Raw genomic sequence first — 26,623 nt, 5'->3', positions numbered from 1 at the left:
TAAGCAAACAAGATGCATAAACATGATAAACATCACATGCAATCAAATAGTGACATGATATGGCCAATATCATTTTTTGCTCCTTTTGATCTCCATCTTCGGGGCTCCATGATCATCTTGTCACCGGCATGACACCATGATCTCCATCATCATGATCTCCATCATCGTGTCTTCATGAAGTTGTCACGCCAACGACTACTTCTACTTCTATGACTAACGCGTTTAGCAATAAAGTAAAGTAGTTTACATGGCGTTCTTCAATGACACGCAGGTCATACAAAAAATAAAGACAACTCCTATGGCTCCTGCCAGTTGTCATACTCATCGACATGCAAGTCGTGAATCCTATTACAAGAACATGATCAATCTCATACATCACATATATCATTCATCACATCCTTTGGCCATATCACATCACATAGCATACCCTGCAAAAACAAGTTAGACGTCCTCTAATTGTTGTTGCATGTTTTACGTGGCTGCTATGGGTTTCTAGCAAGAACGTTTCTTACCTACGCATGAACCACAACGTGATATGCCAATTGCTATTTACCCTTCATAAGGACCCTTTTCATCGAATCCGATCCGACTAAAGTGGGAGAGACAGACACCCGCCAGCCACCTTATGCAACTAGTGCATGTTTGTCGGTGGAACCGGTCTCACGTAAGCGTACGTGTAAGGTTGGTCCGGGCCGCTTCATCCCACGATGCCGCCGAATCAAGATAAGACTAGTAACGGCAAGCATATTGAACAATATCGACGCCCACAACTACTTTGTGTTCTACTCGTGCAAAGAATCTACGCAATAGACCTAGCTCATGATGCCACTGTTGTAGAACGTAGCAGAAATTCAAAAATTTTCCTACGAATCACCAAGATCTATCTATGGAGAGACCAGCAACGAGTAGAAGGGGAGTGAGTTTGCATCTACATACCCTTGTAGATCGCTAAGCGGAAGCGTTCAAGTGAACGGGGTTGATGGAGTCGTACTCGTCGTGATTCAGATCACCGATGATCCTAGTGCCGAACGGACGGCACCTCCGCGTTCAACACACGTACAGCTCGACGATGTCTCCCACGCCTTGATCCAGCAAAGAGAGAGGGAGAGGTTGAGGAAGACTCCATCCAGCAGCAGCACAACGGCGTGGTGGTGATGGAGGAGCGTGGCAATCCTGCAGGGCTTCGCCGAGCACCTACGGGAGGGGAGATGTGTCACGGGAGAGAGAGGGAGGCAACCAAAGGCCTTAGGTATGATTGCTCCTCCTTTTCCCCACTATATATAGGGCCAAGGGAGAGGGGGAGGGCGCAGCCTTGCCCCCTCCTCCAAGGAAGGGGTGCGGCTAAGGATGGGGAGGAGTCCATCCTCCCCAAGGCACCTCGGAGGTGCCTTCCCCCTTTAGGACTCTTCCCTTTTTCCTTTATCTTGGCGCATGGGCCTCTAGGGGCTGGTGCCCTTGGCCCATGTAGGCCAAGGCGCACCCCCTACAGCCCATGTGGCCCCCCGGGGCAGGTGGCCCCACCCGGTGGGCCCCCGGGACCCTTCCGGTGGTCCCGGTACAATACCGATGACCCCGAAACTTGTCCCGATGGCCGAAACAGGACTTCCTATATATAAATCTTTACCTCCGGACCATTCCGGAACTCCTCGTGACGTCCGGGATCTCATCCGGGACTCCGAACAACATTCGGTAACCACATACAAGCTTCCTTTATAACCCTAGCGTCATCGAACCTTAAGTGTGTAGACCCTACGGGTTCGGGAGACATGCAGACATGACCGAGATGTTCTCCGGTCAATAACCAACAGCGGGATCTGGATACCCATGATGGCTCCCACATGTTCCACGATGATCTCATCGGATGAAACACGATGTCAAGGACTTAATCAATCCCGTATTCAATTCCCTTTGTCTAGCGGTATTTTACTTGCCCGAGATTCGATCGTCGGTATCCAATACCTTGTTCAATCTCGTTATCGGCAAGTCACTTTACTCGTTCCGTAACACATCATCCCGTGATCAAATCCTTGGTCACATTGCGCATATGATGATGTCCTACCGAGTGGGCCCAGAGATACCTCTCCGTTTACACGGAGTGACAAATCCCAGTCTCGATCCGCATAAAACAATAGATACTTTCGGAGATACCTGTAGTGCACCTTTATAGTCACCCAGTTACGTTGTGACGTTTGATACACCCAAAGCACTCCTACGGTATCCAGGAGTTATACGATCTCATGGTCAAAGGAAGAGATACTTGACATTGGCAAAGCTCTAGCAAATGAACTACACGATCTTTTGTGCTAGTCTTAGGATTGGGTCTTGTCCATCACATCATTCTCCTAATGATGTGATCCCGTTATCAACGACATCCAATGTCCATAGCCAGGAAACCGACTATCTGTTGATCACAACGAGCTAGTCAACTAGAGGCTTACTAGGGACATATTGTGGTCTATGTATTCACACGTGTATTACGATTTCCGGATAATACAGTTATAGCATGAATAAAAGACAATTATCATGAACAAGGAAATATAATAATAATACTTTTATTATTGCCTCTAGGGCATATTTCCAACAGTTAGCTGAGCGGGAGACCACGTTCTGGTAGACGCAGGCCGACCAGGAGTACATCCTTTTGCCTCCTCGATGAGCACCGACGCGTGGAGGAGCAACTCGCCGCTAGCATGAACATCGCGACGGACGTGGACCTGGTCGACTCCTATCGTACCGCCCACGAAATCCGCCTCTACCGCTGGCGGTGCCGCCGCCATCAGGCATAGCTAGAACTCGCCTTCAAGGAGATCGATGAGGCGGCGGATGAAGTCTACGACAAGAGCGAGGACGAGGACAACGTCACCAGCTCCGCCACACCTGTGCCTCCCGCCACGATCACGAAGTCGGCACATCTGCAGGCACCAACGATAGCAAGGAAGAGTAGAGCATGGGAGGTCGTCGACGCTCGGGTCCCAGGAAGGCCATCGCTCTTTCGCTCCCGTTGAAGCCAAACTTGGCGGGCTCATTATCGTCGGCTAAGTAGCCGCTTGCAGGCTACGGAGGCGGAGCTTCAATTCCCGGGAGGCCTGCCGGACATGGGGAACGAGTGTTGGCGGTTATTTTGTTCAGTTTTAGAGTCCGGTCAAATATGCCAAAAATCATAAAGTTTTATGTAAAAATAACAAAGTTTTAATGAGATTCATCTAGTTTGTTTAAATATGCATGTATGCAGCTAACTTTGGATGGTCGGCTTCCGCATCAGTGTTCGTTGAACGATCCATTCCCCTCCCGGTCTGTTGACAGATGCGGTGTCTGGTTTGCGGATCAGCCTTGGAGACACCCTGAGTCTTGGGCCCGATGGCAGTGGCGCCCGAAGCCTTCACCCTTTTGATGGCATCGTCGCGGAATCTCGGTCCCTCTCGATGGCAGATGGCCTACGATGAATGGTTTGCCTCCCCCTAAAGTATCACGTCCTAGTCTGTGGAGTGGGTTGCATCTGTTTATCTCCTATATTGTAGACGGATCCCCGTGGTCCTTGTTCTCAGTCCTTGTTGTCCCTTGGCAAGAGCGATTCTCCACGACCCGAAGTGAGGGGGCTATCGCTACGATGAGACGCCCCCTTCCGGAGGTGGCTCGGTGTGTTCGAATCCTAGGTGTTCGGTGGGTTCTCATGGAGACTCGGCTTCGATCCTCTTTAATATTCTTGGTTGTAGTTTGTTAGGGGTGGATTCTCCTGTTTTTATTGCTGGGTGTTGGGTTTGTGGTACTTGTGCCACTCGCCCGTCGTCATTATATTTCTTTCGACCTGCTTGTTAGAAGGTATCCTCACCACTTTGTTTGTATGTGTCTTTATCTTTAAAAGGGAGTACTATATGAAGTAGTGAGAACCTAAGGTTAGATTGGATGATCAAAATTCCTATTGAATTAGTTCTAAACTTTTTCGTTTTGTATATTTTTTCAGAGACTAATAGTGTTTACATTTCGATCAAGGAAATTGCTTTGGGTATGATGTGTCCGACCGCCATACTACACTAGGATTCTACGTTCGCGGTTCAAGTGGGGATAACATCTCACGGTGGTTTGGTAGTGTTGGACGAGTCCTACAGGAAATCGTCGTACGCCCAACACTGCTCATCAATCTACCGTGTCTTTTGTTTCATTTACGTTTATCTTCTATATCTAAATAGCTAGGCTCACTAAATTATTTCTCTTGACATACAAACATGCCACCTCATCATGCAACATGCATGAAAAAAAGGCTGGCCTCCACTAACCAGACGAGACTTGCCTGCTCCCCCGGCGTGCGCCTATCCATGCGCCCGCATACGTGGCATGATTTGATTGGAACAAAATAAGGCCCGGCCTCACCCCCTTAAAATCAGGGGGAAATATGATTATATTAGAAAGAAATAAGAGAAAAAGACAGCCGTAGGATAAAGTGGGAGCACGGATAGGAGCATGGGAAATGAGCAAGCAAACCGGATCCCCACTAACCTATTTCTCTAAACATGCAAGCATGCCACATCATGCAACATGCATGGAAAAATACTCACCTCAAACATGCAAATATGCATTCTATTGCGATATTTATATTTAATAAATACTATGCAACTATACAAAAATAAAACACACTTTCAGTTCTAGCTCTTATATTATTACTCAAAATATCCATGTTTCATACACGGAATCTCATTGAAATGTATTGCAAACTGTCCCTCAACAACGTGTGGGGTATCATCTAGTTAATAATACTACAGGCAGAGAAACTATAATTCCCTCTCTATTTCATAATGTTGTGATTTGTTTTTTTTGAAATGTCAAATCTCATAAACTTTGTCCAAATTTACGGAGAAAAAACATCTACATCTAAAATGCCAAGATTTAGGGATGGCAATGGGTCGGGTTTGGGGCGGGTGGAGCTGGTCCAAATCCAACCCATGACCCATCTTCCTACCCTCTACCCATCCACCAAATTATCCATGGGCATAACTTGTGCCCATACCCAAACCCGCTGCATACCCACATACCCATGGAGCTCCATGGGCATAGAAAAGTCAGCATGAAGCCTTCCCAGAGATCAAATTAACTCATCATCATTCACTCACAAATGACAACATAAGCTACATGCATAAGTAGGTAACAAGTAATAAGATGAGTCTTTAAGTGTGACATACCAGATATTGATTCTGTAGCATATAACTCATGGCACAAGTTGCATATTTCCTGCCATTTCCCATTGATTCGCTCTTTCTACTGTCACTGGCATATGGCCCCACATGTCATATGGGTATCCACTGGATATCCATGGAGCACAAACCATAACCATGCCCAACCCAGCTGTTCGTGGGTATCCATATCCATGGACCCATGGGCAGAAATGTGCTTCATACCCTTGCCCAACCGGGTCGGATATTCATGGGTATCCAAATCCATGGATAAAATTGCCACCCGTACCAAGATTATATGATTAGATTTATTATAAAATGCAGTCTTATACTTTATATTTGGTATTACAAATATACGTAAATAATTATCTCTGAAAACTAAATTTACAAAGTTTGATTGTTAATAAAAATGTACGCGTACTAGTACATATTATTACATAGAGGGAGTATAGAGCTTCGGCTTCAAAACACTTAAGGCCTTCTTTGGTTTGGAGGATTTTTGTAGGAATTCCATAGGATAGGATTTTTGTAGAAAAAATTCCTTTAGAGCCCTTTGATTTGTAGGAATGGAATCCTATTCGTATGGAGGAATTCTTTCTATCCTCCACATTTCATAGAAAAATAAATATTAGGCTAGACTCAATGAAAAAAATCCTATGAAGTAAATCAAAGGGCATCTTCTTTCCTATTCCTACTCATAGGATTTGAGATGCATCTCATCTCATTTCCTATGACTTTTCTATTCTTATGATTTCCCTACCCTATGAATTAAAGGAGGCCTTAGTCTGTTCATTGTAGTACTCTTCCCCACCTGCCAAGGACGAAGCAGGCTACACCAAATTTATGGTGGTTCGTTTTGCTCTTTGACTGTTGCAACTTTGGTCCTGTTTGGATACACTAACTTAGTTAGAGGTTAGAGTTGGATTGTAACTCTGAACTAACCCTGAACTAACTCTAACCAAAGAGGTGTTTGGATGGCAGGGTTAGATGGAGCACGGATACGGCGAGACGCCTTCACGGGTGGTGTGAGAGGGAGGGAGGGAGAGAACGAGAAGCTTCGAGGAAGTAAAGAGGATTCTGCTACGGGAAGAGCAAGAGAAAAAATATGTTTTTTAGTGGTCCCGAGAAGAACTAACCCAAATAAACACCTCTTGAGTGGGTTAGTTTTTTTGGATGGGTTAGATGCATCTAACCCAAACTAACCCTCCTGTTTGGATACTTTTGGGTTAGTTGAGTACAAACTAACTCAAATTAACTCTAGGCTTATCATTAGGAGTTTGAACATCAACATGGGGCACAGTGGGTGTGAGCTGATGGGCAAGGTACAGAAAATATAAACTCAGTTTGGAAGGATATGTGGAAGCTGAAAATACCAGGGAAGATAAAACATTTTGCATGGAAAGTTTTGCATGACGCCCTCCCATGCTTTGGTGTATTAGCAAGCCGACACATCCCATGCTCAGCTCAATGTCCAGTTTGTTTAGTCAGAGCAGAAGACATTCAACACTGCTTATTTAGGTGCCGACGAGCGACGGATGTTTGGGAGCGGCTGGGCTTGCTACAAGTCATACGGAAAGCTGTCGCCGAGGACAGATCAGGATCTATTACGATGGAAATTTTATCAAAGCTTCAGGGCAATGATGCGGAGGTACCAACGGCGGAGCTTGCTGTTGTAGCAGCATGGTATATATGGTGGCAGCGCCGACAGATAGTAAAGGAAGTCAAAGTCCAAACGCCAGAAAAAACTGCACTAGCCATCAAGGTTTTGGCGACAAATTTCCTCAGGTCAACTATACCCAAAGGACCAATACGTAAGAACGACCACATGTGGAGGAAACCAGGATATGGGATCGTGAAGATAAATGTTGATGCTTCCTTTCAGTATGAAACACTTTCAGGTGCTTGTGGTGCCGTGGCTCGGGACTACCGGGGTGATTTTATTGCTGCAGCAAGTGGGTTTGTTCCAAACATCAGTGGAGTTGACTCAGCTGAGCTAACTGCCATCAAAAACGGGATATACTTGGCAACTCACATTGAATGCAACAACATAGAAATTGAATCAGATTGTTCGTTCGCAGTGGACTCGTTGAATCAAGTTGATAATCATTTAGGCCCGGAGGTAGCTATCATCACAGAGTGTAAACAACTTATGATGGACTTTGCGTCCATATCCTTCAGACATTGCTATAGAGAGGCCAATCAGGTGGCAGATGAATTAGCAAAGAACTCTTTTACTACTAGATCTTCTAGTTCTTGGGATGATGAGATCCCTGATTTTATTTCTTATCTGCTTGTAAATGACATGTCTATTATTTGAGAAATAAAGTCTATTTGCAGTAAAAAAAAAAACTCTAACCCATGGACAGGGCCTTTGGGTGTCACGTTAACTCTGCTGCTTACTTCTGTACTGTGCCGTGCGCTGGCATGCTGTCCCTCCCAGAGTCCCACCCTTCCTCCTCTGGTCTTCTCTTCTCCAGCCGTTCGCCAGGGACGCCAGAGGGAGAGAGAGAGGTTTGTTCCAGGCGAGCGCAGGCTGCTGGTTCTGCCATGGAGAAGGAGCTGCCCAATCTCAACGGCCCGGTGAAGCAAGAAATCGTTGTGCATGATGCAGCAGCCCAAGGAAGAGGAGGTGGTGGTGGCGCAATCGCGGAGGCGTCGGAACACGGCATGAGGAGGACGGAGGCCACCGTGAGGATTGAGGCCAACATGCTTGACTGCCCCATCTGCTCCTCCCCCTTCAAGCCTCCCGTCTTCCAGGTTGGTGTAGTAGAGCAATTTCTTTGGTTGGTGGTTACTCAACATCCCATGAACTGAATCGGATCTAGCAGCAGCTGCACGCACGGATTTTAGTATTTTTCTTACTTCCTTGGATCTGTCTAGTGCATAGGCGGGCACCTCGCTTGCGGCAGCTGCGTCGCGAAGCTCCCCTGGAAGCAGTGCCAGAGGTGCGACCATGGCGGCGACTTCCACGGCTGCCCCTTTGTGGACGCCTTCGTCTCCTCGGCCAGGATGAAGTGCGACCACCACGGCTGCGGCCGCCAGGTCACCTACCACAAGCTCGACGACCACAAAAGCGCGTGCCCGCTCGCGCCCTGCAGGTGCCCGGTGTCCGGCTGCGGCTTCGAAGGCCCGCCGCCGGCCCTGCCCCACCACCTCAGCGCGGTCCATTCCATGCCCGTTCACGCGGTTCAGTACGGCAAGGTGCTCCAGCTCGAGGTGCCGGTGTCGGAGCCGCGGCGCCTGCTGTTCGCGGAGGAAGACGGCCGCGCGTTCCTCGTGGTCGGCGGCTCGCTCGGCCTGGGCGTGCCCATCGCCTTGTCGGTGGTGTGCATCAGGGCGGGGGCGTCCCCGCCGCCGCACTACGTGGCCAAAGTGTGGGCGAACGGGCCTTCGGCGGCGGCCAACGACAGGACCGACACGGTCCGGGCGGAGATCCAGGTGACGAGCAGCAAGGAGCCCGGCACCGTCGCCGTGGAGGAGCTGACTTTCTTGACGGTGCCTCACAAGCTGCTGGCCGGGGCTGGCCCGTCCAGGACGGTGTCCCTCCATGTTCGCATCGACAAGATCACCTCCTAAATGATTCTGCTATGCCTAGGGTTCTACTGACCTTAATACTAGCAAGGTTTAGTCTAGTTTGGTTTAATTTAGCTTAACGGACGATGCATTTTGGTAGCATGCATCAATTCACTCAACATCAGGTGAGTACCCTTTTTTTCTGCGAAAACATGAGATACATTGTGTTAGTTCCAAAGTTATATAGTTCACGTTAAAGTTATATTATCCCAAATTACATCAAATACATTGTGTTAAATCTGGTCAGAACAATATAGTTCACAAACATATAATTCACCAGACCACACAGCTAAAGTTCACAAACATATAACTTTGGGATACATTGAAGTTCCATGACTATTAAATTCGTATTGCTATGTAGTCTGACCAGAATGCAGTTTGTCAGGCCACGTTACATCTGTTAAATTTAGGAAGATCATATCCCACATTGTGAGTTTTGTAAAGCAATAATTACTTGTCAACTGTACCATCATACTCTCTCATCCGAAGAGGCACATCTTAATCTCAAGCGTTGATTTTATTAGAGGGGGTGTACTGAACTGGGGAACCGGGTCCTCTAACATTAAGAAGGAATGTTAGAGAAGCTACAATACTCTAACTTTCCTTCTTTCTATTCATATGATTATGTCTAAAATGATTTAAATTAATTTGCAATTTGATGATCTACCGTATACATTTATAGTAATTATATGCAAACAAATTGATGGTGAAATAAAATTAAATTTAAATTATTTATATTTACAGTAAATACCAACACTAAACAACCTATTAATTATCTACTAACAGTCCCTAACTTTCCTTCTTCATTTTACACTAGCCTAACACTGTAGCACGGTGACATTCCTTCTCAATGTTAGAGGATCCGGTTCCCTGAACTGGAACCCAAAGTTATATTATCCCAAATAAAAACTCCACCTACATAGCGATACATTAAAGATCAGTTCTTTGAACCGTCAAAACGAACATTATCAGCATGCTAAAATTATTGGCAGCTATCTTTCCTTTTGGGGTATGCTATGCTGGCTCCAACATTGCCGCAATGGCCGCCCCAGTTTTCCTCTTCCGTCCTCACCCTCCCTTCTCTTCCATTATTTCCCCACTAAAACACACATTGCGACCAGAAATAACAATGAAGGAAGGGGAGAGTCGTGGCAAGAGGGCGAGTGCCGAGGAGGTGAAGTCGGAGTCAGAGAAAGGGGAGGTGACGATGCAGGATGAAGGCAAAGCAGGGGACGCGTTGGTGGCGCCGGAATCCATGGCACCGACGCAAATCGACGTGAGGATGGACGTGACACTCCTCCACTGCCAGGGCTGCCTCCTCCCCCTCAAGCCCCCGGTGTTCAAGGTGATCTCTCCTCTCACCCTAGAGCAATCATAATTTTTTTAAAGGACCAATGAACTTCTTTCTATCTCACTTTTGGAGTGGATTTCTTTGAGATTTTGCGAAGATCACACATTTATTTTATTTGCAAGTGGATGGAAGACATTTGTCATCTTTTCCGTCGACGATCTATCATCTAGAGCAAGTGAAATTGAATAAATATATGGTTATGTGCATCGCAATAATGCAGAGGTCGGAGGTTATCCTCCTTTTCTTAAAGCAAAGTTGCAAGTGAGAAACGAGACCTGAGAGCTGATGGCTTGGGTGTTGTTGCGTTTACTGCGGCAGTGCGATGCCGTAGGGCACGTAGTGTGCTACTACTGCCGCGCCGGGCACCGCGCCGTCTGCAGCCGTACCAACACCCACTGCGGCCAGCTGGACAAGGTGGTCGGCGCCGCCAAGGTGCCGTGCCCCTACAAGGCGTTCGGCTGCGAGCGCTATGTGGTGTTCCACGAGGCCGCGAACCACCAGCGCATGTGCCAGTGCGCGCCCTGCACCTGCCCGGAGTCCGCATGCGCCTTCGTGGGCTCCCGCGCAATGCTGGCCAACCACTTCGCCGCCGATCACCAGCGCCCCGCCGTCACGGTCCGCCATGGCCGGTCTTGGTGCCTGAACTTCTCCCTGTCGCACGGCTGGCACCTGCTCGTCGGGGAGGAGGACCGCGGCGTGTTCCTCGTCTCCCTCCGTCCGCTCGGTCCGGGCACCGCCGTGTCACTGGTTCTGGTGCAAGCTCTCCATTGAGCGCCGTGGCGGCGACAAGGACTACGACCTAGTCCTCATGACCTCGCCGGTGATCAGCAACGCGCTATCCACGAGCGCACCGGCGTTGGGCCAGGGGATGTTCTTGGTGGTGCCCTAGGAGCTGCTCTCCGGCGACACGCTCACCCTCAGCGTCCGGATCGATCTGATCCCACCTGCCGCCGTCGCTACCAAGTCAACTACTACACCGCAGGCCAGGGCGCCCAGGAGGATGCAGTGAAGTATGTTCTTGATCTCCTTCATGTTATGGATGATTAGTATGATTAGTGCAGCTAAGTTAGATGATTAGTGTGAATGTTTGACTGGAGGCTAAACCACACATGTGCAAGCTAATCAACTTAATCGATCAAGATGATTAGTATGACACTTTGTATGAATGTATGATTATTCTGGCATCTGATGGTTAAGCTGTTTACGCAATATCAGTACTAGATCAGTTAGACTTAGTAGTAATGCAGCCAAGCAATGGTACGGTAGCAGTAATATGTAGCTAAGCGAGGGTAGGAATGCTTCACTCTTTATTCTGAACAAATGGCCTAGATAGTAGTACTAGTAATGCAGCTACTGGTTTGTATTTGATCTGAGTGAAGAGCAACAAATTGAAGTTAATCTGGAGATCCTCCACTAGAATTTATTCTGCTCTTTATAACCTGCAGCAGAGTATGTATGGCAAATTATACATTTTGTGAATCGTATTGTTCGTGTGCAGATTCTTCAATGTTATGTTCACGTGAAGGGAGCTTCTATAAATCCATTTTTCCGATTGGCATGAAAAGATCATGTAAATGTATCCTTCTCAAAACCTGCATCATTTTTTTCACTTTTGTATCTAAGATCATTCTGTCCCTTTTTTCTGTGAGCAAGCTGGACCTGATGCTCAAAAGAACCTTCAAGTTCAAACCGAAGATGACAATTTGGATAAAGTCACATTTCAAAGAGTTTTTCCCCCTCTCGGAGATGGGTCAAGTTGTGTGTTATTGTGTATCAAACTGGGGACAGAGGATCATGCTTCTTTCAAAGTTTATATTCATGGATCACATAAATCCTGGTGTGTTTTGATGTAAACCTTTTGGTACTCCGTGATTTGCAGCTTTTATGTTTAATAAAATGGTGGTGTGCATCACATAATATAGAGGCCCAGGGTATCCCCTTTTTGAAGGAAAACAAAGATCAACAACAGTCGTGTCCAGCATAGCGTCAGATATAAGCTTCGATTTATTTTGTAATTCAACTGTGAACACAAGTGAAATGTAGCTTTCACACACCAAACCATAAGATTATTTTTGATTTTTTTCACAATGTTGTGGGCCTCACAAATTCAGTCCAACATCCAACCTGTTGGTTACATTGCAGCTACTACGTAGTTTCTCAAGTCCCAAACTGCAAAAACTGAGTGCATTTCCCAAATTTATTTAAAATACCACCTGATAATGCGCATTCAGAACAGGTTCGCAATCTTTTTGTGACATTTAACTGGAAGCAGCAGAGAGAGATTTTATTACGCTAGTTGGGGGTGCAGGCGAGCAGGTTTTTGAAAATTCTGCATTGCTTGGTGAGGCAGTTGATTCTTCTGCTGGCTCTAGCATGCGGGGCCTTTTGCGATCGACTCCCAGCTCTACAGCAGCCTTTTATTACACACCAGGATTTACAACAGCTTCCGATCGACTCCCAGCTTATCTTCGAACCTAGGACTTCTCCTAGGGGTTTCGGTATGGTAGTTCTTCTTCTTCCTAGGACGTCTCCCATACATCCTCAGCAGCCTTCCATTATCTCCTTCATGTGTCAGACCCTTTGGAGTCGTGAAAGTGGCACCTGCAGCGATAACCACTTATCTCTATCAGGCTGTCTTTGTTAATTCAAAAGAGGGATCGATGTTGCAATGATTGGTTGATTTGGAACATTTTCATGATAAGCACACAAGTTAACAAATAGTGTGGTAGAGAAGAGTGTAATTACTTGGGAATGTCACTGATGTTAGAGGAAAATTCTGTGTTGCAGTGGCATCAAGAGGCCCTTTTTCTGCAACCGAGGACGGTGTTGCAGTGGTATCTATTATAGTATTTCTGGACCGAGTAGAGGACCCTTCTTCAGTGTGGTCCGGCTGTGATGAGGGATGAGCCTCCCAAGCCGCTGAAGCAGGGCCTGCAGCGATGTAACAACTTTTTATCTCTATATCATGGTGTCACTGTTAATTGAAAACCGGGATTGGCATTGCAATGGTTGTTTGATATGTGTACTATTTTCATGATAAGCACACAAGGTTTTTTAACATAAGATGGGATAGCGAAGAACGAATGTAGTTACTTGGGAGTGATACTGTCATTGAAGCGCAATTCTGGTTTGCAGTTGTATCAAGAGGCCCTTTCTCCCTAAACATGGACCATGTGGTAGCTTGGATAGTATTTCCGGACTCGTCAGCCTCTTGCCTTCCATCACCAGCTTCGACAAACACCTCCTGCCTATCAAGCATCGTCGCCGGGGGCTGAGCTGGGATTTCATCCTGTTCAACATTCTCCCCATCGCTGCTCAAGTCAATGATATCATCAATCACGTCTATGAAGTCTATTATTGTCATTGTGCAGCTGAAATAGGTAGAAAATGTGTGAGTAATGAATCAAGATATTAATGCATAGCATATTAAAGGTAAGCAACTAAGCACATACTATATCTAACTTAGCTTCTACCGTGAAATCTCTTGGTGCAAAAGAACATATAAGAACAGCATGAACCATTGACGACAAATCCATTGACACGATTTTCATACGGCGAATGACAAACATTCTCATAATTTAGTCTCTAGATTCTAAAAATGTTTGATTCCGCGAATGCTAGGCCCTAGTTTGGTTCCGACATGTCCGATCAATTTTACTGTGTAAATGCGGCTGTCAACTTCTTGCTATACACTTTACGCAAAAGCAAAAAAATTATCGTGATTGCCATACACAAATGAAATAAATTCAGAGAGTTTCAAATCTGATCCGAGTCATATATAGGATAGGTTAACTTAAATTGAATGGTAGAATGGGATTACTAAAGAAAGGATGCAGGTTTAGTCTCAAAGAAATCATCTAACAAGAACAAATCAGCAACAGATGAGATGCAGGAAAGCTTACTCTCTCCACCTCCTCCCGGACTAAAATCTGGCTTGCCTGCTTCGTCCGTCCGGCCAGTACGGTCTAGCGGAAGAGGACGGGGAGAATATATGCGGTCATGTGGGAAGAAGAGGAGGCGGCCGTGCTCTAGGAAAGAGGAGTCTAGACGTTTTAGGAACATATACAAGTATAATGGGTATTAATGGTTGGTCAAATCTGAATTTTTGAAAATATATATTGAAGTTTTGCCACCCGAGACAGCTGATTGATTTGCTTTTTCCCCACGCCATCATGATGCCCTCTCTTCTCCCAAGAGTCTCACAATTCACATGCATACTCCAACATTCAAGCATAACACACTTTTTTTTTTGCGAAATAGCATAACACACAGTTAAGTTACTATTTTTTAGTAAAACTTTTTTTAAAAAATATGTTGGTTTTTTTGCCGGTTTAAAATATGTTGTTATCTTTACTCAAATAGCGTATCTATTATAATAATTTATTATTATTAAAAACATCTGACGGGTTAACCCAAATAGAGATATCGATACTAGAAAAGTTAGTGTTGTGAGAATAACTAATCGTACCATCAAACTTTTGTTGACTATCCATGTTAGGATAGACGTTGTATGATTAATTAAAATAGTTGAGTCCAAATAATAGAGAACGACCTGGATTGGCGTCGAGGAAGAGAAGTTTGTACAGGGTGTTGAAGTAATCTGAGAACGGCTTGACTCTATGACAAACCTCCCTCGACACCTTCATAACGTACGAATAGGCGGTGCTCCGTCAAGATGATTGAACATATTAGAAAAAAAACATTGGTGTGTCAATATTAGCCATGTACGCCAACCTTCCCTATAAGGCCGACGAATCACCTTTTGTTTTCACTATAACAACATTGCAATCTACAGTGGTAAATCCTCACCAAGTATAAAGCGGTGAATTGATGATGCTAAATCCTCAACAAAGTTCTGGGCGAAGTAAAACACAAGTAATGTAAAGAGCATTGCCTGCAAAAGGTGAAAGGCTCATCGATGTCACGGCGCCCCTTGCCTTTGCTAGCTTGGAGTTACAGTGATCCTCGACGCCGCATGCCTTTGCCAACTCGGAAGTCACTCAAATCTCCGATGTCACGATGTTCGTCGCACAAGCTCGGACCCACACAGATCCTTGATGCCTGGATACTGCTCACCTTTTCCAAACTCGGAGTCACGTGGACCCTTGGGACCCTGTTTGTTTACATGGACTAGACTAGACAAAGTCCCTTTTAGTCCATATGTAACCAAATATGAGGGACTTTTTCTTAAGGGACTAGAAAAAGACTCTACTAGAGGGTCTTTTCTCTTTAGTCCCTGGGACTAAAAAAAGTATAGTCCCTTGCAACCCAACACCCCCTCACCTGCACCAAAGCTTGGAGTCACGCGTATTTGTGACCGCGTCATCCCCCCTCCCCCAAATGAATTTTATTGGACTATCATACTAATCCCTATTGTCACCAGTTTTTGATGTAGCCTTTCATGCGCCCTGCAATGTGCCTCCTCTTTGGTGCACATTCGGTGCATTGGGTATCAACATCATAGGATTAAGAAGAGACAAAAATACCAACTCATACCATAAACATAATATAACATAAACATATCATGGATTCCATATGAAGCACACATGTGGGATGTGAGGACTAAACACACATCGTGGTTAGATCGTGCACAAGAGGCACCGCGAAATGGTTTCATTAAGATGAATGAATAAACCGTCTTATCATCTCTTCGGCCATGAAGGAATCTTGAGTACACGAATAAAAATATGGAGAAATTGCTATGGTGGTGGTGGTGATGTTGGCTCTAGATGAGGAACTTGGCGGGTGGAGCGAAGCAGAACAGGATCCTCTGGCGCAGGAGTCCTCCCTCTCCTTTTCATAGTGCAAACTCTTTGGAATAGGGCTTAGGGGTTGCAACACCTCAAATTCGGTCGGGTCCCCTTCACAAATATTCCTTGGTTTGATGTCATGGGCGCGTCACGCGCTCATACCGGTGGTTGGCTAGCCATTTGGAAAGGTTGCCAACGGCAGTTTGTACATGGAAACGATCTCTTCAATTTGTATGTCTTGTATATGCCTCCGAAGTATATATTTTGTGCACCATGTAATTTTGCATATGAATCTAATGGTTTATTTTTCTTAAATACGAGTGGTGACCATTTGAAATCTCTATAAAGACAAATATTTAGGAACGGAGGGAGTATATGACCCGTGTTTTTAGCACAGATATAGGCTCAAAGTAGAGGCAGCCTTGTAGTATTTGAAGTGAATCCGCATGGAGTGTGGTGTGCTCACAAGAGTTAAGCCTGCATTTGGAGCTTCGCGCTAGTTATTGCCGACGACTGGATGGGCTGGCTGATCAGCGCCGGTGCACGCGCATTGTAATTGTAATTGTCTGGGGCAATCAAGTCCCCACGAAGTGTTTTCTACCGTGTTCACACATCACATCTTCCTCGTCTACCCCTCTGCCTTCCAGTACTACTGCGTGCATAAGTTGAGCCGTGCTCCATATTCTGCTCTGTCTTCCACCTTGCAGGTGAGTGCGCCAACCATGGAGAACGGCGGCGAGCCGAGCATCAAGAAATCGAGGTTGCAGAAGGAGCCCATGGCGGTGAAGCATGAACGGGCGGAGACGAGGGAGAGCCAAGGCGGCGAAGGTGCGCTGTTGGCGGTGGAGGAAGCCATGCAGGTTCCATGGGTGGCCGCGGAGGTGAACCCACTCTTCTATCTCTGCTTTGCATGCCAACTTCCCCTCAGGCCTCCCGTGCACCAGGTAATGGATGCCTAGCTAGTTTGTGATTCTTCTCCATCACTATCGCTGTCATGAACCAATAGCTTGATTTGTGAGTGGTTGCGTGCAGTGCGAGGGCGGCCACAGGGTGTGCGGCAGGTGCCATGGCGACCGCTGCACGGCGTGCGACCCGCCGGCGGCTTACAGCCCCTTCCCCTTCATGGACGACGCGCTGGCCGCCGTGCGGCTGCCGTGCTGCTACAGGGCCGACGGCTGCGGGAGGAAGCTCATGTACCACGAGGCCGCCGACCACGCGCTGCAGTGCGCCTTCGCGCCCTGCCACTGCCCGGGCCACGGCTGCAGCATGTGGGCCTCCCCGCCGGCCCTCCTCGACCACATCACCGCCGCCCACTCCTGGCCCGTCACGGAGGTCGGCTACGGGAGCCCGTTCAGGATCGCCGTGCCGGCGCCGTGGCGCGGCGGCGGCACGCACCTCCTCGTCGAGCGGAACGACCCGCGCCTGTTCCTCGTGACCCTCTCCGATTTCGGCGAGGCCACCGCTGTCACGGTGGTGTGCGTGCGGGAGGGCACGGCGGCGGCGGCGCCCCGCTTCAGGTCCACGGTATGGGCTGAGGTTGCGAGCAACACGGAGGAAAAATTGTTTCGTCGTCAGTCCACGGTGCCGAGCAGCAGCAGCGGCGGCAGTCTTCCCGGTGGAGGGCCGCCGGTGTGCCTGCTGGTGCCACCGGATTTTGGGAGCGAGAGCGAAGACCTCTTCCTCGGTGTTCGCATTGACAAGCTCTGATCCATCGACGCCGCCAAGTCTCATTTTATAGCCTTCTCTTATAAGAAAGATCCATGGTACTGGTAGCTAGTACAATCAGAAAATGTCAGGTTACGAACTGCTATGTAATGCGATGCATGTCTTTTGGGTTGCATTTTCGGATGGAACCGGTGATCAACAATTCTTATGTCGTGCGTGATCAAGATTAATTATAATGTTTCCTCGCCAAAGAAGGGAATAATTATAGTAATGTTGTTGCTTTTGTGTCTGTGTTGAAGGTTGTGAGTGTTTTCATAATCAGTGTGTTGACGACTAAGGCTGATCATAGTGGGGTAACATAAGAGCATAGTTAATAGTATAGCTGGCTGCTGCCTATAAGACAATGCCATGTCATTTAAGCCTATCTTATAGCTAACATGTACAATAATAGAACAAAAAAAGATACTACTTTTTTATTATGTGACCCATCTTTAATTCTCACAAAGTGTCTAGGAGCCTGTGCTAGAGCTGGCTCTTCACGAAGGCTGGTTGTAATGGGGAGTATTATATAGTAGTATCATGCATACAATACTAGTGTATGTTACTACCTCCCTAATGCATAGTATCATATATTAGTATCATGTAGTACTTTATTTATTGTCATGCATGACACAAAGTAGCATAGCATTTATTATGATACGGTATCATGATATGATACTACTCCCTCCGTCACAATTTAGGGCTCCTTTAATTCAAAGGAATTCCGTGGGACTTTTGGAGGGTCAGAATCCCTAGGATTTTTTCCTACGTTTGTCATTTGATTCATAGGATTGAATCCTATAGGATTTTTTTCCTATGGAATCAAGTGTACTACCATTTCATTGGAAATCTAGCATCCACTTCAACCTCTTTTTTCAATCCTTTGTTTTTCCTATAGCATCAAACACTCTATGTTAATCCTATAGGATTCAAGTGGACATGCCACTCAAATCCTGTACTCCAACACGGAGGAAAATCCTGCAAATCAAAGAGGGCCTTAGAAGGCACATTTAAATTTGCGTGCGTTTCCACAATAGACAAGATTTAGGGCGCATTGCATTTATTTCTAGTAGCTAATTAGTACTCCGATATACTATTTCTATATGCATGCGTAATGTAAATGCTATTTTTTAGCCCATCTCACAACCAATAGATAACCACCTAGGTCCTAGAGAATTTCCAAGCGCGCCTTCTAAACCGTGACGGAGGTAGTACATCATTTCTTTCTTCATTTAATGCTACGACACCTCGACAAAATTGCCTAGTTGGCATGCATGATACTACTACCTCCGTCACGGTTTAGAAGGCGCGTTTAGAAATTCTCTGGGACCTAGGTGGTTATCTATTGATTGTGGGATGGGCTAAAAAATAGCATTCACACTACGCATGCATATAGAAATAGTATATCGGAGTACTAATTAGCTACTAGAAATAAATGCAGTGTGCCCTAAACCTTGTCTATTATGGAAACGCACGCAAATTTAACTGTGCCTTGTAAACCGCGATGGAGGAAGTAGCTATGATACTACCATTACGACTAGCCGAAGAGCTCGCGTACGTTCTCCCTCCTCTTCTCTTTCCTCCAACTAAGCAGAAATATACTAGTTTATTCCTCACAGCCCGCTGACTCAGCTTTATTATATTACTTGCTCTAAGGCTGGTCATAGTGGGGAGTAACTTACACTAGTCTAAGTTATTACCTTTATAGTGCAAAGTAACATAGTACTAGTGTCATATGTGGCCTCATTTAATAGCTTGTAGACTAATGTTGTCTTGGAAAGCGCTATGTTACAGTAACATATTATGTTACTACTTCTCATTAACTACTTGCCACATAAGCAAAAAATTCTCGAGGTGCGCTATGTTACTACCTAAGTTACTCCCACTATGACTAGCCTAAGTAGTATCATGTACTTGGGACTCACAAACATGCTTATGTGGCAGACAATTAAAGAAAAAAGAGATGGCTATAGTAATATAGGTAGATACCGTAACATAATAAATATGGTGCTACTATGTGTCATGCATGGCAATAAATGACACTACATATGATATAATCTATAATACTATGCACTATAGAGGCAGTAATATAGACTACTAACATATGTATGTTACTAGTCTAAGTTACTCCCACTATGCCAGCCTAATGTGCCGTCGCCCTCTAAAGGTAGAGTGATGAGTGGTGTCCAAAAAAATCGCATTGATGATGAAGGTAATACAACAGGCCTGATTGGGTAGAAAATATATGTTCTTTTTTTTGCGGGTTTAGGATTTATATGTTCTGCCTGTGTATCTTTGTTGATAAGCAAGATGATCACAGTATTGTAGATCTAATCTATGAAGAGCTAGCTTATACTAGGGTGATAGCTTGCTGTGTCATAGCACACTCAGTCTGTCTATGTGTGACACTATCTTTCGTTGGCTTGGTCTGAATATACCTGCAAGGCAGCACCCTCCAACTAGGCATCCTTCTTACTCATACGTGTCTAGAAAGTAAAGTAATTTACCAACCGTGCTAAGAAGAGTGTGGGCACTTGACCTTGCGATAACATTTCATATAATTTCAAACTAGACCAAGAATTCATCTTTTAGGCATGTCTCTAGACCAAGAATTCACCTTTGCTTATGAAATATTGATTTCATATATAATATGTTTATCATGTATGTAGAAAAAATCTTCACATATATGAAAAATGATCATCATGTATTTTAAAAAATTCATCGCATATTTATAAAAATGATTATTAAGCATTTGTAAGAAATTCCTCACGTATTTTTATAAAACAACTCATCATGTATATGTTACAATGTTCCAGTGGCGGAGCTTCTTGGAGTGCAACCTGGGCCACCGCCCCCCCAGCCCATGAAGAAATCCTTCACTACCCCTAGGTATTTGGGCCATAAGAATAGGAAAATAAGGCCAGACCTCATAATTTAGCCCCCCCTCAGCCCATTGCCCCTCCAGAATTTTGGCCCAAGCTCCGCCACTGCAATGTTCATCACATGTTTGCAAGTAGTTCATGTACAGAAAAACATAGGAAAGAAAAGAGATGAACAGAAAAACTAAAACCAAATAAAAGAGAAAAAACTAATAAGAGAAACAAAAGAAGAAAAACATCGGAAAAACTGGAAGAAGAAAGACAAGAACCAGTGGAAAAACTGTAAGAAAAAACTCACGCAGGTTCCAAGTTCCCTACCCATTCATCCATCAGCCCCTAAGTTTTCTCTTTGTGTCTTCCTCGATAGTCGTCAAATTGGAATCCACGCCGGAACCGGCACCACCATCGTGTTAGTCGCCGGCCACTGTCGCCGGCCGCTGATACCTCCCTTGTGCCTCCCAAATGATTTTAGTTATGGTTAATTTTGTTTCTTTATCTGAACTTGTAATATTGGGACTTTTCAGACAGAATTTGTACAATTAGCACATATTTGTTTCGTTTGATTGACGACCAATACTCTTCTCCTTTTTGTTTAATTGTCTATCAGTATTCATCTTGATTGATCCGTGGAAAAGGCTATGGATCAGGCTATATATCGCCTAGGGCAAGTCTGAATTCTCTCCCGCCTTCATTAATTCGCCTGTGGGCCGCAGCCCACTATCCAGCAATATTTTCTTTTCCATGTGTACGCTCACCTCGGGTGTAGTTGATATGATTATTTTACCATCCATAACTTGCTCTAGCATCAGGTCTTTCGTCATTTTTCTGTTCTGTTCTTTTATTTTTATTTGTTTTCCTTTTCATTTCGGTTTCCCTGTCCTATTATTTTTGTTAAATATTTTTTTATCATTTTGCTTTTCCTTTTGTCTTCCAGTAATTTTTATAGTGTTTTTAAAACATATTTATAGGATATATTAAACAGTTTCATTGGCTATTTAAAAAAGTTCAAGTGCTGTTTACAATTTTCAAATGTATTCAAAACATATTCAGAAAAGTGTTCACTACATATCTCAAAATTATTCATTCTGGATTTAAGAATGTTCATTGTTTGAAATATCTGGATTATATATTTGTGTCTCATTTTGGGTTTTGTTTTTCCGTTTCTTTTCCATTCATATTTGTGGTTTCAATATTTCAAATTAAATATAAATTATTTAATAATGCTCATATGTTTCAAAATTTATACACATTTTTTTGAGAATATGTGAACTTACTTTTATGGATATTTTTTTTCAGAATGTGTTAACACTTGTACAGCATGGACATTTAGGGAAAAAAATGTAAACACTTCTTTTAGTTAAATGAACATTTTTCGAACACATGATGACTTTGTTTCAAATAAGTAGTAAAAACTTTAGTTCATCATCATCCTTTGTTCAGTAGATGACTACTATTTTTGTAATGTTCCATGAACATTTTCCACATACACATGAAATTATTTTAATAGACAATAAACAATTTTTGAATACAGAAAAATTTATTACACAAAAAAATGATTCAAATGCACAATTCTATGAACATTTCTTCCTCGCAATATATTCGTGATCTAGAGGACACTCTTATTGAATCATGCAACATTTTCTTTGTGTACCTGAACATTTTTCTATGAGGCATGGTACATCCTTTTAATTTTACCTTTTCGCACCAAAAGACATATGCACATTTATTTTTGTATAGATTAAGATTTTCATATTATTTAGGTTCACGTGAAAAATAGTTTAGGTTAATTCTATGTTGTTTTCGGAGTCAAGGTGTGGAAATTATAATTTTATCTAATTACATTTCTAACAGAAGGTCACATACACATACACATTTTTGCATACTCATGTACAAGAGATCGCTACTTAGCTATTCTACTACACACACTAAATTAACACTTCAAAAGAAAAATTAAAGGGGCTCTGCACCTAGCCGCAGGATGCTATTTTAGTGGGTCTGTCCAATATGGGCGACGCGATGATACAACTCGCTAAAAGCGAGATATTGACAGGAAAAATTCTATTTGGTGATAAAAGCGAGATGTCGGGCAGCCTCGCTACAAACAGCTACCCAAATGGCTGGCCCAGCGGGGATCAGAGGCCTTGAGCGCTTTATTTTTCCCCATTTTTGCTTCATTTTTATTTTTTCTTAATAATTTACTTAAAGAATTTAAAAAATAACAACGCATTCGAAAAATATTAAATGTGTATAGAAAACTATTTCTAATGTATACGAAACTTGTACAATCTGTATGGAACAAAGTAGACATGACAACATATATGGGGAAAAAATGTTAATCATGTCTTTACAAAAATTTAAATGTGTATAAAAAATGTTCCTGGTGTATACAAAAAATCTACAGCTATATATGCAAAAAAAAGTAGACATAAAAGAACATTTTTTTTTTGAATAAAGAAATTTACAAAAACATGTTTTAAAAATATATGTTTGACGTTTAGCCTTTTTGTTGTGCAAAATTTCCACGCACTTGCTGGTCGTCCGTTTCGTCGCTTGAAGATTCGTAACTTGCTTTGTTTAGGGAGGTTTTGATGCCCTTTGCGTGGTTAATCAAATTGTTTTTCTTTTCGCCCGTTAAGATGTGTGTTGTGTTCCTGTGCGATACTGCTGCAGCTTGTTGCATTTTCGTTGTCGGTCCGTCCGCACACGATGTGTTCCGTCATCTCTTTTGTGCTACTTGTTTTAGAGGCTCTAGTAGTGCGGTTTGCTTTGTCTGCGCTTTCTTATGCTTGTGAGATTGCTAGGGGGGGGGGACTTTGCTCGCTAGGGTAGAGATTGAGCTGCCAGAGGACGTCGTCACTTCGTTCGGGGAGAAGATTTTTTTGTAGCTTTGCCTTTCACCTTGGCCTCTATGCTTGTGAGCATGCTGCATTGCAAGCCTGTCAAATTTTAGTACCCACGCCATCAAGGTGTTTTTACATTTTTTTATCACACGGGCTGCTCATGATTGAGTGATTTTATTTTCTTCCCTTCGTTTCACTCCTAGGAACATCAGGTCATTGCTTTATGTGTCTGGTTTATGCGTTGGTTGGAGTGGTCATCATCATGACTTGGGCCTTGGCCAGTTAACTCATAAAAAAGAAAAAAATGAGAAAGAAAGAAAGAAAAGAAACGCTGAAACACTGGAATAGAAAAGAAAGTATGTCTGAAAGGCGCATGCCTCATTCTGTCACTGGTGCAGAACCATCCTACGCAAACGGTTTAAACCTGCGAACTTTTCAAAATAATTATTTTGTCTTAAATTCACAGATATTTTTCAAATTTGTATTTTCTAAAACTTTCTGGAATTTTAAAGATCAGTTCTTTGAACCGTCAAAACGAACATTATCAGCATGCTAAAATTATTGGCAGCTATCTTTCCTTTTGGGGTATGCTATGCTGGCTCCAACATTGCCGCAATGGCCGCCCCAGTTTTCCTCTTCCGTCCTCACCCTCCCTTCTCGTCCATTATTTCCCCACTAAAACACACATTGCGACCAGAAATAACAATGAAGGAAGGGGAGAGTCGTGGCAAGAGGGCGAGTGCCGAGGAGGTGAAGTCGGAGTCAGAGAAAGGGGAGGTGACGATGCAGGATGAAGGCAAAGCAGGGGACGCGTTGGTGGCGCCGGAATCCATGGCACCGACGCAAATCGACGTGAGGATGGACGTGACACTCCTCCACTGCCAGGGCTGCCTCCTCCCCCTCAAGCCCCCGGTGTTCAAGGTGATCTCTCCTCTCACCCTAGAGCAATCATAATTTTTTTAAAGGACCAATGAACTTCTTTCTATCTCACTTTTGGAGTGGATTTCTTTGAGATTTTGCGAAGATCACACATTTATTTTATTTGCAAGTGGATGGAAGACATTTGTCATCTTTTCCGTCGACGATCTATCATCTAGAGCAAGTGAAATTGAATAAATATATGGTTATGTGCATCGCAATAATGCAGAGGTCGGAGGTTATCCTCCTTTTCTTAAAGCAAAGTTGCAAGTGAGAAACGAGACCTGAGAGCTGATGGCTTGGGTGTTGTTGCGTTTACTGCGGCAGTGCGATGCCGTAGGGCACGTAGTGTGCTACTACTGCCGCGCCGGGCACCGCGCCGTCTGCAGCCGTACCAACACCCACTGCGGCCAGCTGGACAAGGTGGTCGGCGCCGCCAAGGTGCCGTGCCCCTACAAGGCGTTCGGCTGCGAGCGCTATGTGGTGTTCCACGAGGCCGCGAACCACCAGCGCATGTGCCAGTGCGCGCCCTGCACCTGCCCGGAGTCCGCATGCGCCTTCGTGGGCTCCCGCGCAATGCTGGCCAACCACTTCGCCGCCGATCACCAGCGCCCCGCCGTCACGGTCCGCCATGGCCGGTCTTGGTGCCTGAACTTCTCCCTGTCGCACGGCTGGCACCTGCTCGTCGGGGAGGAGGACCGCGGCGTGTTCCTCGTCTCCCTCCGTCCGCTCGGTCCGGGCACCGCCGTGTCACTGGTTCTGGTGCAAGCTCTCCATTGAGCGCCGTGGCGGCGACAAGGACTACGACCTAGTCCTCATGACCTCGCCGGTGATCAGCAACGCGCTATCCACGAGCGCACCGGCGTTGGGCCAGGGATGTTCTTGGTGGTGCCCTAGGAGCTGCTCTCCGGCGACACGCTCACCCTCAGCGTCCGGATCGATCTGATCCCACCTGCCGCCGTCGCTACCAAGTCAACTACTACACCGCAGGCCAGGGCGCCCAGGAGGATGCAGTGAAGTATGTTCTTGATCTCCTTCATGTTATGGATGATTAGTATGATTAGTGCAGCTAAGTTAGATGATTAGTGTGAATGTTTGACTGGAGGCTAAACCACACATGTGCAAGCTAATCAACTTAATCGATCAAGATGATTAGTATGACACTTTGTATGAATGTATGATTATTCTGGCATCTGATGGTTAAGCTGTTTACGCAATATCAGTACTAGATCAGTTAGACTTAGTAGTAATGCAGCCAAGCAATGGTACGGTAGCAGTAATATGTAGCTAAGCGAGGGTAGGAATGCTTCACTCTTTATTCTGAACAAATGGCCTAGATAGTAGTACTAGTAATGCAGCTACTGGTTTGTATTTGATCTGAGTGAAGAGCAACAAATTGAAGTTAATCTGGAGATCCTCCACTAGAATTTATTCTGCTCTTTATAACCTGCAGCAGAGTATGTATGGCAAATTATACATTTTGTGAATCGTATTGTTCGTGTGCAGATTCTTCAATGTTATGTTCACGTGAAGGGAGCTTCTATAAATCCATTTTTCCGATTGGCATGAAAAGATCATGTAAATGTATCCTTCTCAAAAACCTGCATCATTTTTTTCACTTTTGTATCTAAGATCATTCTGTCCCTTTTTTCTGTGAGCAAGCTGGACCTGATGCTCAAAAGAACCTTCAAGTTCAAACCGAAGATGACAATTTGGATAAAGTCACATTTCAAAGAGTTTTTCCCCCTCTCGGAGATGGGTCAAGTTGTGTGTTATTGTGTATCAAACTGGGGACAGAGGATCATGCTTCTTTCAAAGTTTATATTCATGGATCACATAAATCCTGGTGTGTTTTGATGTAAACCTTTTGGTACTCCGTGATTTGCAGCTTTTATGTTTAATAAAATGGTGGTGTGCATCACATAATATAGAGGCCCAGGGTATCCCCTTTTTGAAGGAAAACAAAGATCAACAACAGTCGTGTCCAGCATAGCGTCAGATATAAGCTTCGATTTATTTTGTAATTCAACTGTGAACACAAGTGAAATGTAGCTTTCACACACCAAACCATAAGATTATTTTTGATTTTTTTCACAATGTTGTGGGCCTCACAAATTCAGTCCAACATCCAACCTGTTGGTTACATTGCAGCTACTACGTAGTTTCTCAAGTCCCAAACTGCAAAAACTGAGTGCATTTCCCAAATTTATTTAAAATACCACCTGATAATGCGCATTCAGAACAGGTTCGCAATCTTTTTGTGACATTTAACTGGAAGCAGCAGAGAGAGATTTTATTACGCTAGTTGGGGGTGCAGGCGAGCAGGTTTTTGAAAATTCTGCATTGCTTGGTGAGGCAGTTGATTCTTCTGCTGGCTCTAGCATGCGGGGCCTTTTGCGATCGACTCCCAGCTCTACAGCAGCCTTTTATTACACACCAGGAT

At 44.6% G+C, this 26,623-nt stretch overlaps 2 protein-coding genes and 2 pseudogenes across 2 annotated transcripts; 3 read left to right on the top strand and 1 right to left on the bottom strand.

Moving 5' to 3' along the window:
• Positions 1–7,616: 7,616 nt before the first annotated feature.
• LOC123057544 (putative E3 ubiquitin-protein ligase SINA-like 6) lies at positions 7,617–8,878 on the top strand. Its single transcript, XM_044480492.1, has 2 exons — positions 7,617–7,922; positions 8,046–8,878. Exons 1-2 carry the CDS (start codon positions 7,713–7,715, stop codon positions 8,739–8,741), a joined length of 906 nt encoding a protein of 301 aa, XP_044336427.1. The 5' UTR covers positions 7,617–7,712; the 3' UTR covers positions 8,742–8,878.
• Positions 8,879–9,907: 1,029 nt separating this feature from the next.
• LOC123057543 (E3 ubiquitin-protein ligase SINA-like 11) lies at positions 9,908–11,098 on the top strand (annotated as a pseudogene).
• Positions 11,099–12,523: 1,425 nt separating this feature from the next.
• LOC123056605 (uncharacterized) lies at positions 12,524–14,052 on the bottom strand. The gene is made up of 4 exons (XM_044479951.1): positions 13,992–14,052; positions 13,183–13,460; positions 12,835–13,020; positions 12,524–12,690 (listed from the first exon to the last, which is right to left on the bottom strand). Exons 2-4 carry the CDS (start codon positions 13,451–13,453, stop codon positions 12,524–12,526), a joined length of 624 nt encoding a protein of 207 aa, XP_044335886.1. The 5' UTR covers positions 13,454–13,460; positions 13,992–14,052.
• Positions 14,053–24,007: 9,955 nt separating this feature from the next.
• LOC123057542 (E3 ubiquitin-protein ligase SINA-like 11) lies at positions 24,008–25,197 on the top strand (annotated as a pseudogene).
• Positions 25,198–26,623: the final 1,426 nt, after the last annotated feature.

This window comes from Triticum aestivum, chromosome 3A, assembly GCF_018294505.1.
Source record: "Triticum aestivum cultivar Chinese Spring chromosome 3A, IWGSC CS RefSeq v2.1, whole genome shotgun sequence".
Classification (NCBI taxonomy): Eukaryota; Viridiplantae; Streptophyta; class Magnoliopsida; order Poales; family Poaceae; genus Triticum; species Triticum aestivum.
Note: the sequence above shows the minus strand (reverse complement) of the source record. Positions and strands in the feature narration are given on the sequence as shown.

What these genes read in the sequence shown, in the direction of transcription:
- LOC123056605 (XM_044479951.1), bottom strand. Translation starts at nt 13,453, where the DNA reads ATGACAATAATAGACTTCATAGACGTGATTGATGATATCATTGACTTG. An exon ending in AATGACAGTATCACTCCCAA is followed by an intron (nt 13,021 to 13,182) that starts GTAACTACATTC and finishes ACATCGCTGCAG; the next exon opens with GCCCTGCTTCAGCGGCTTGG. An exon ending in AACATCAGTGACATTCCCAA is followed by an intron (nt 12,691 to 12,834) that starts GTAATTACACTC and finishes TTATCGCTGCAG; the next exon opens with GTGCCACTTTCACGACTCCA.
- LOC123057544 (XM_044480492.1), top strand. Translation starts at nt 7,713, where the DNA reads ATGGAGAAGGAGCTGCCCAATCTCAACGGCCCGGTGAAGCAAGAAATC. An exon ending in TCAAGCCTCCCGTCTTCCAG is followed by an intron (nt 7,923 to 8,045) that starts GTTGGTGTAGTA and finishes GGATCTGTCTAG; the next exon opens with TGCATAGGCGGGCACCTCGC.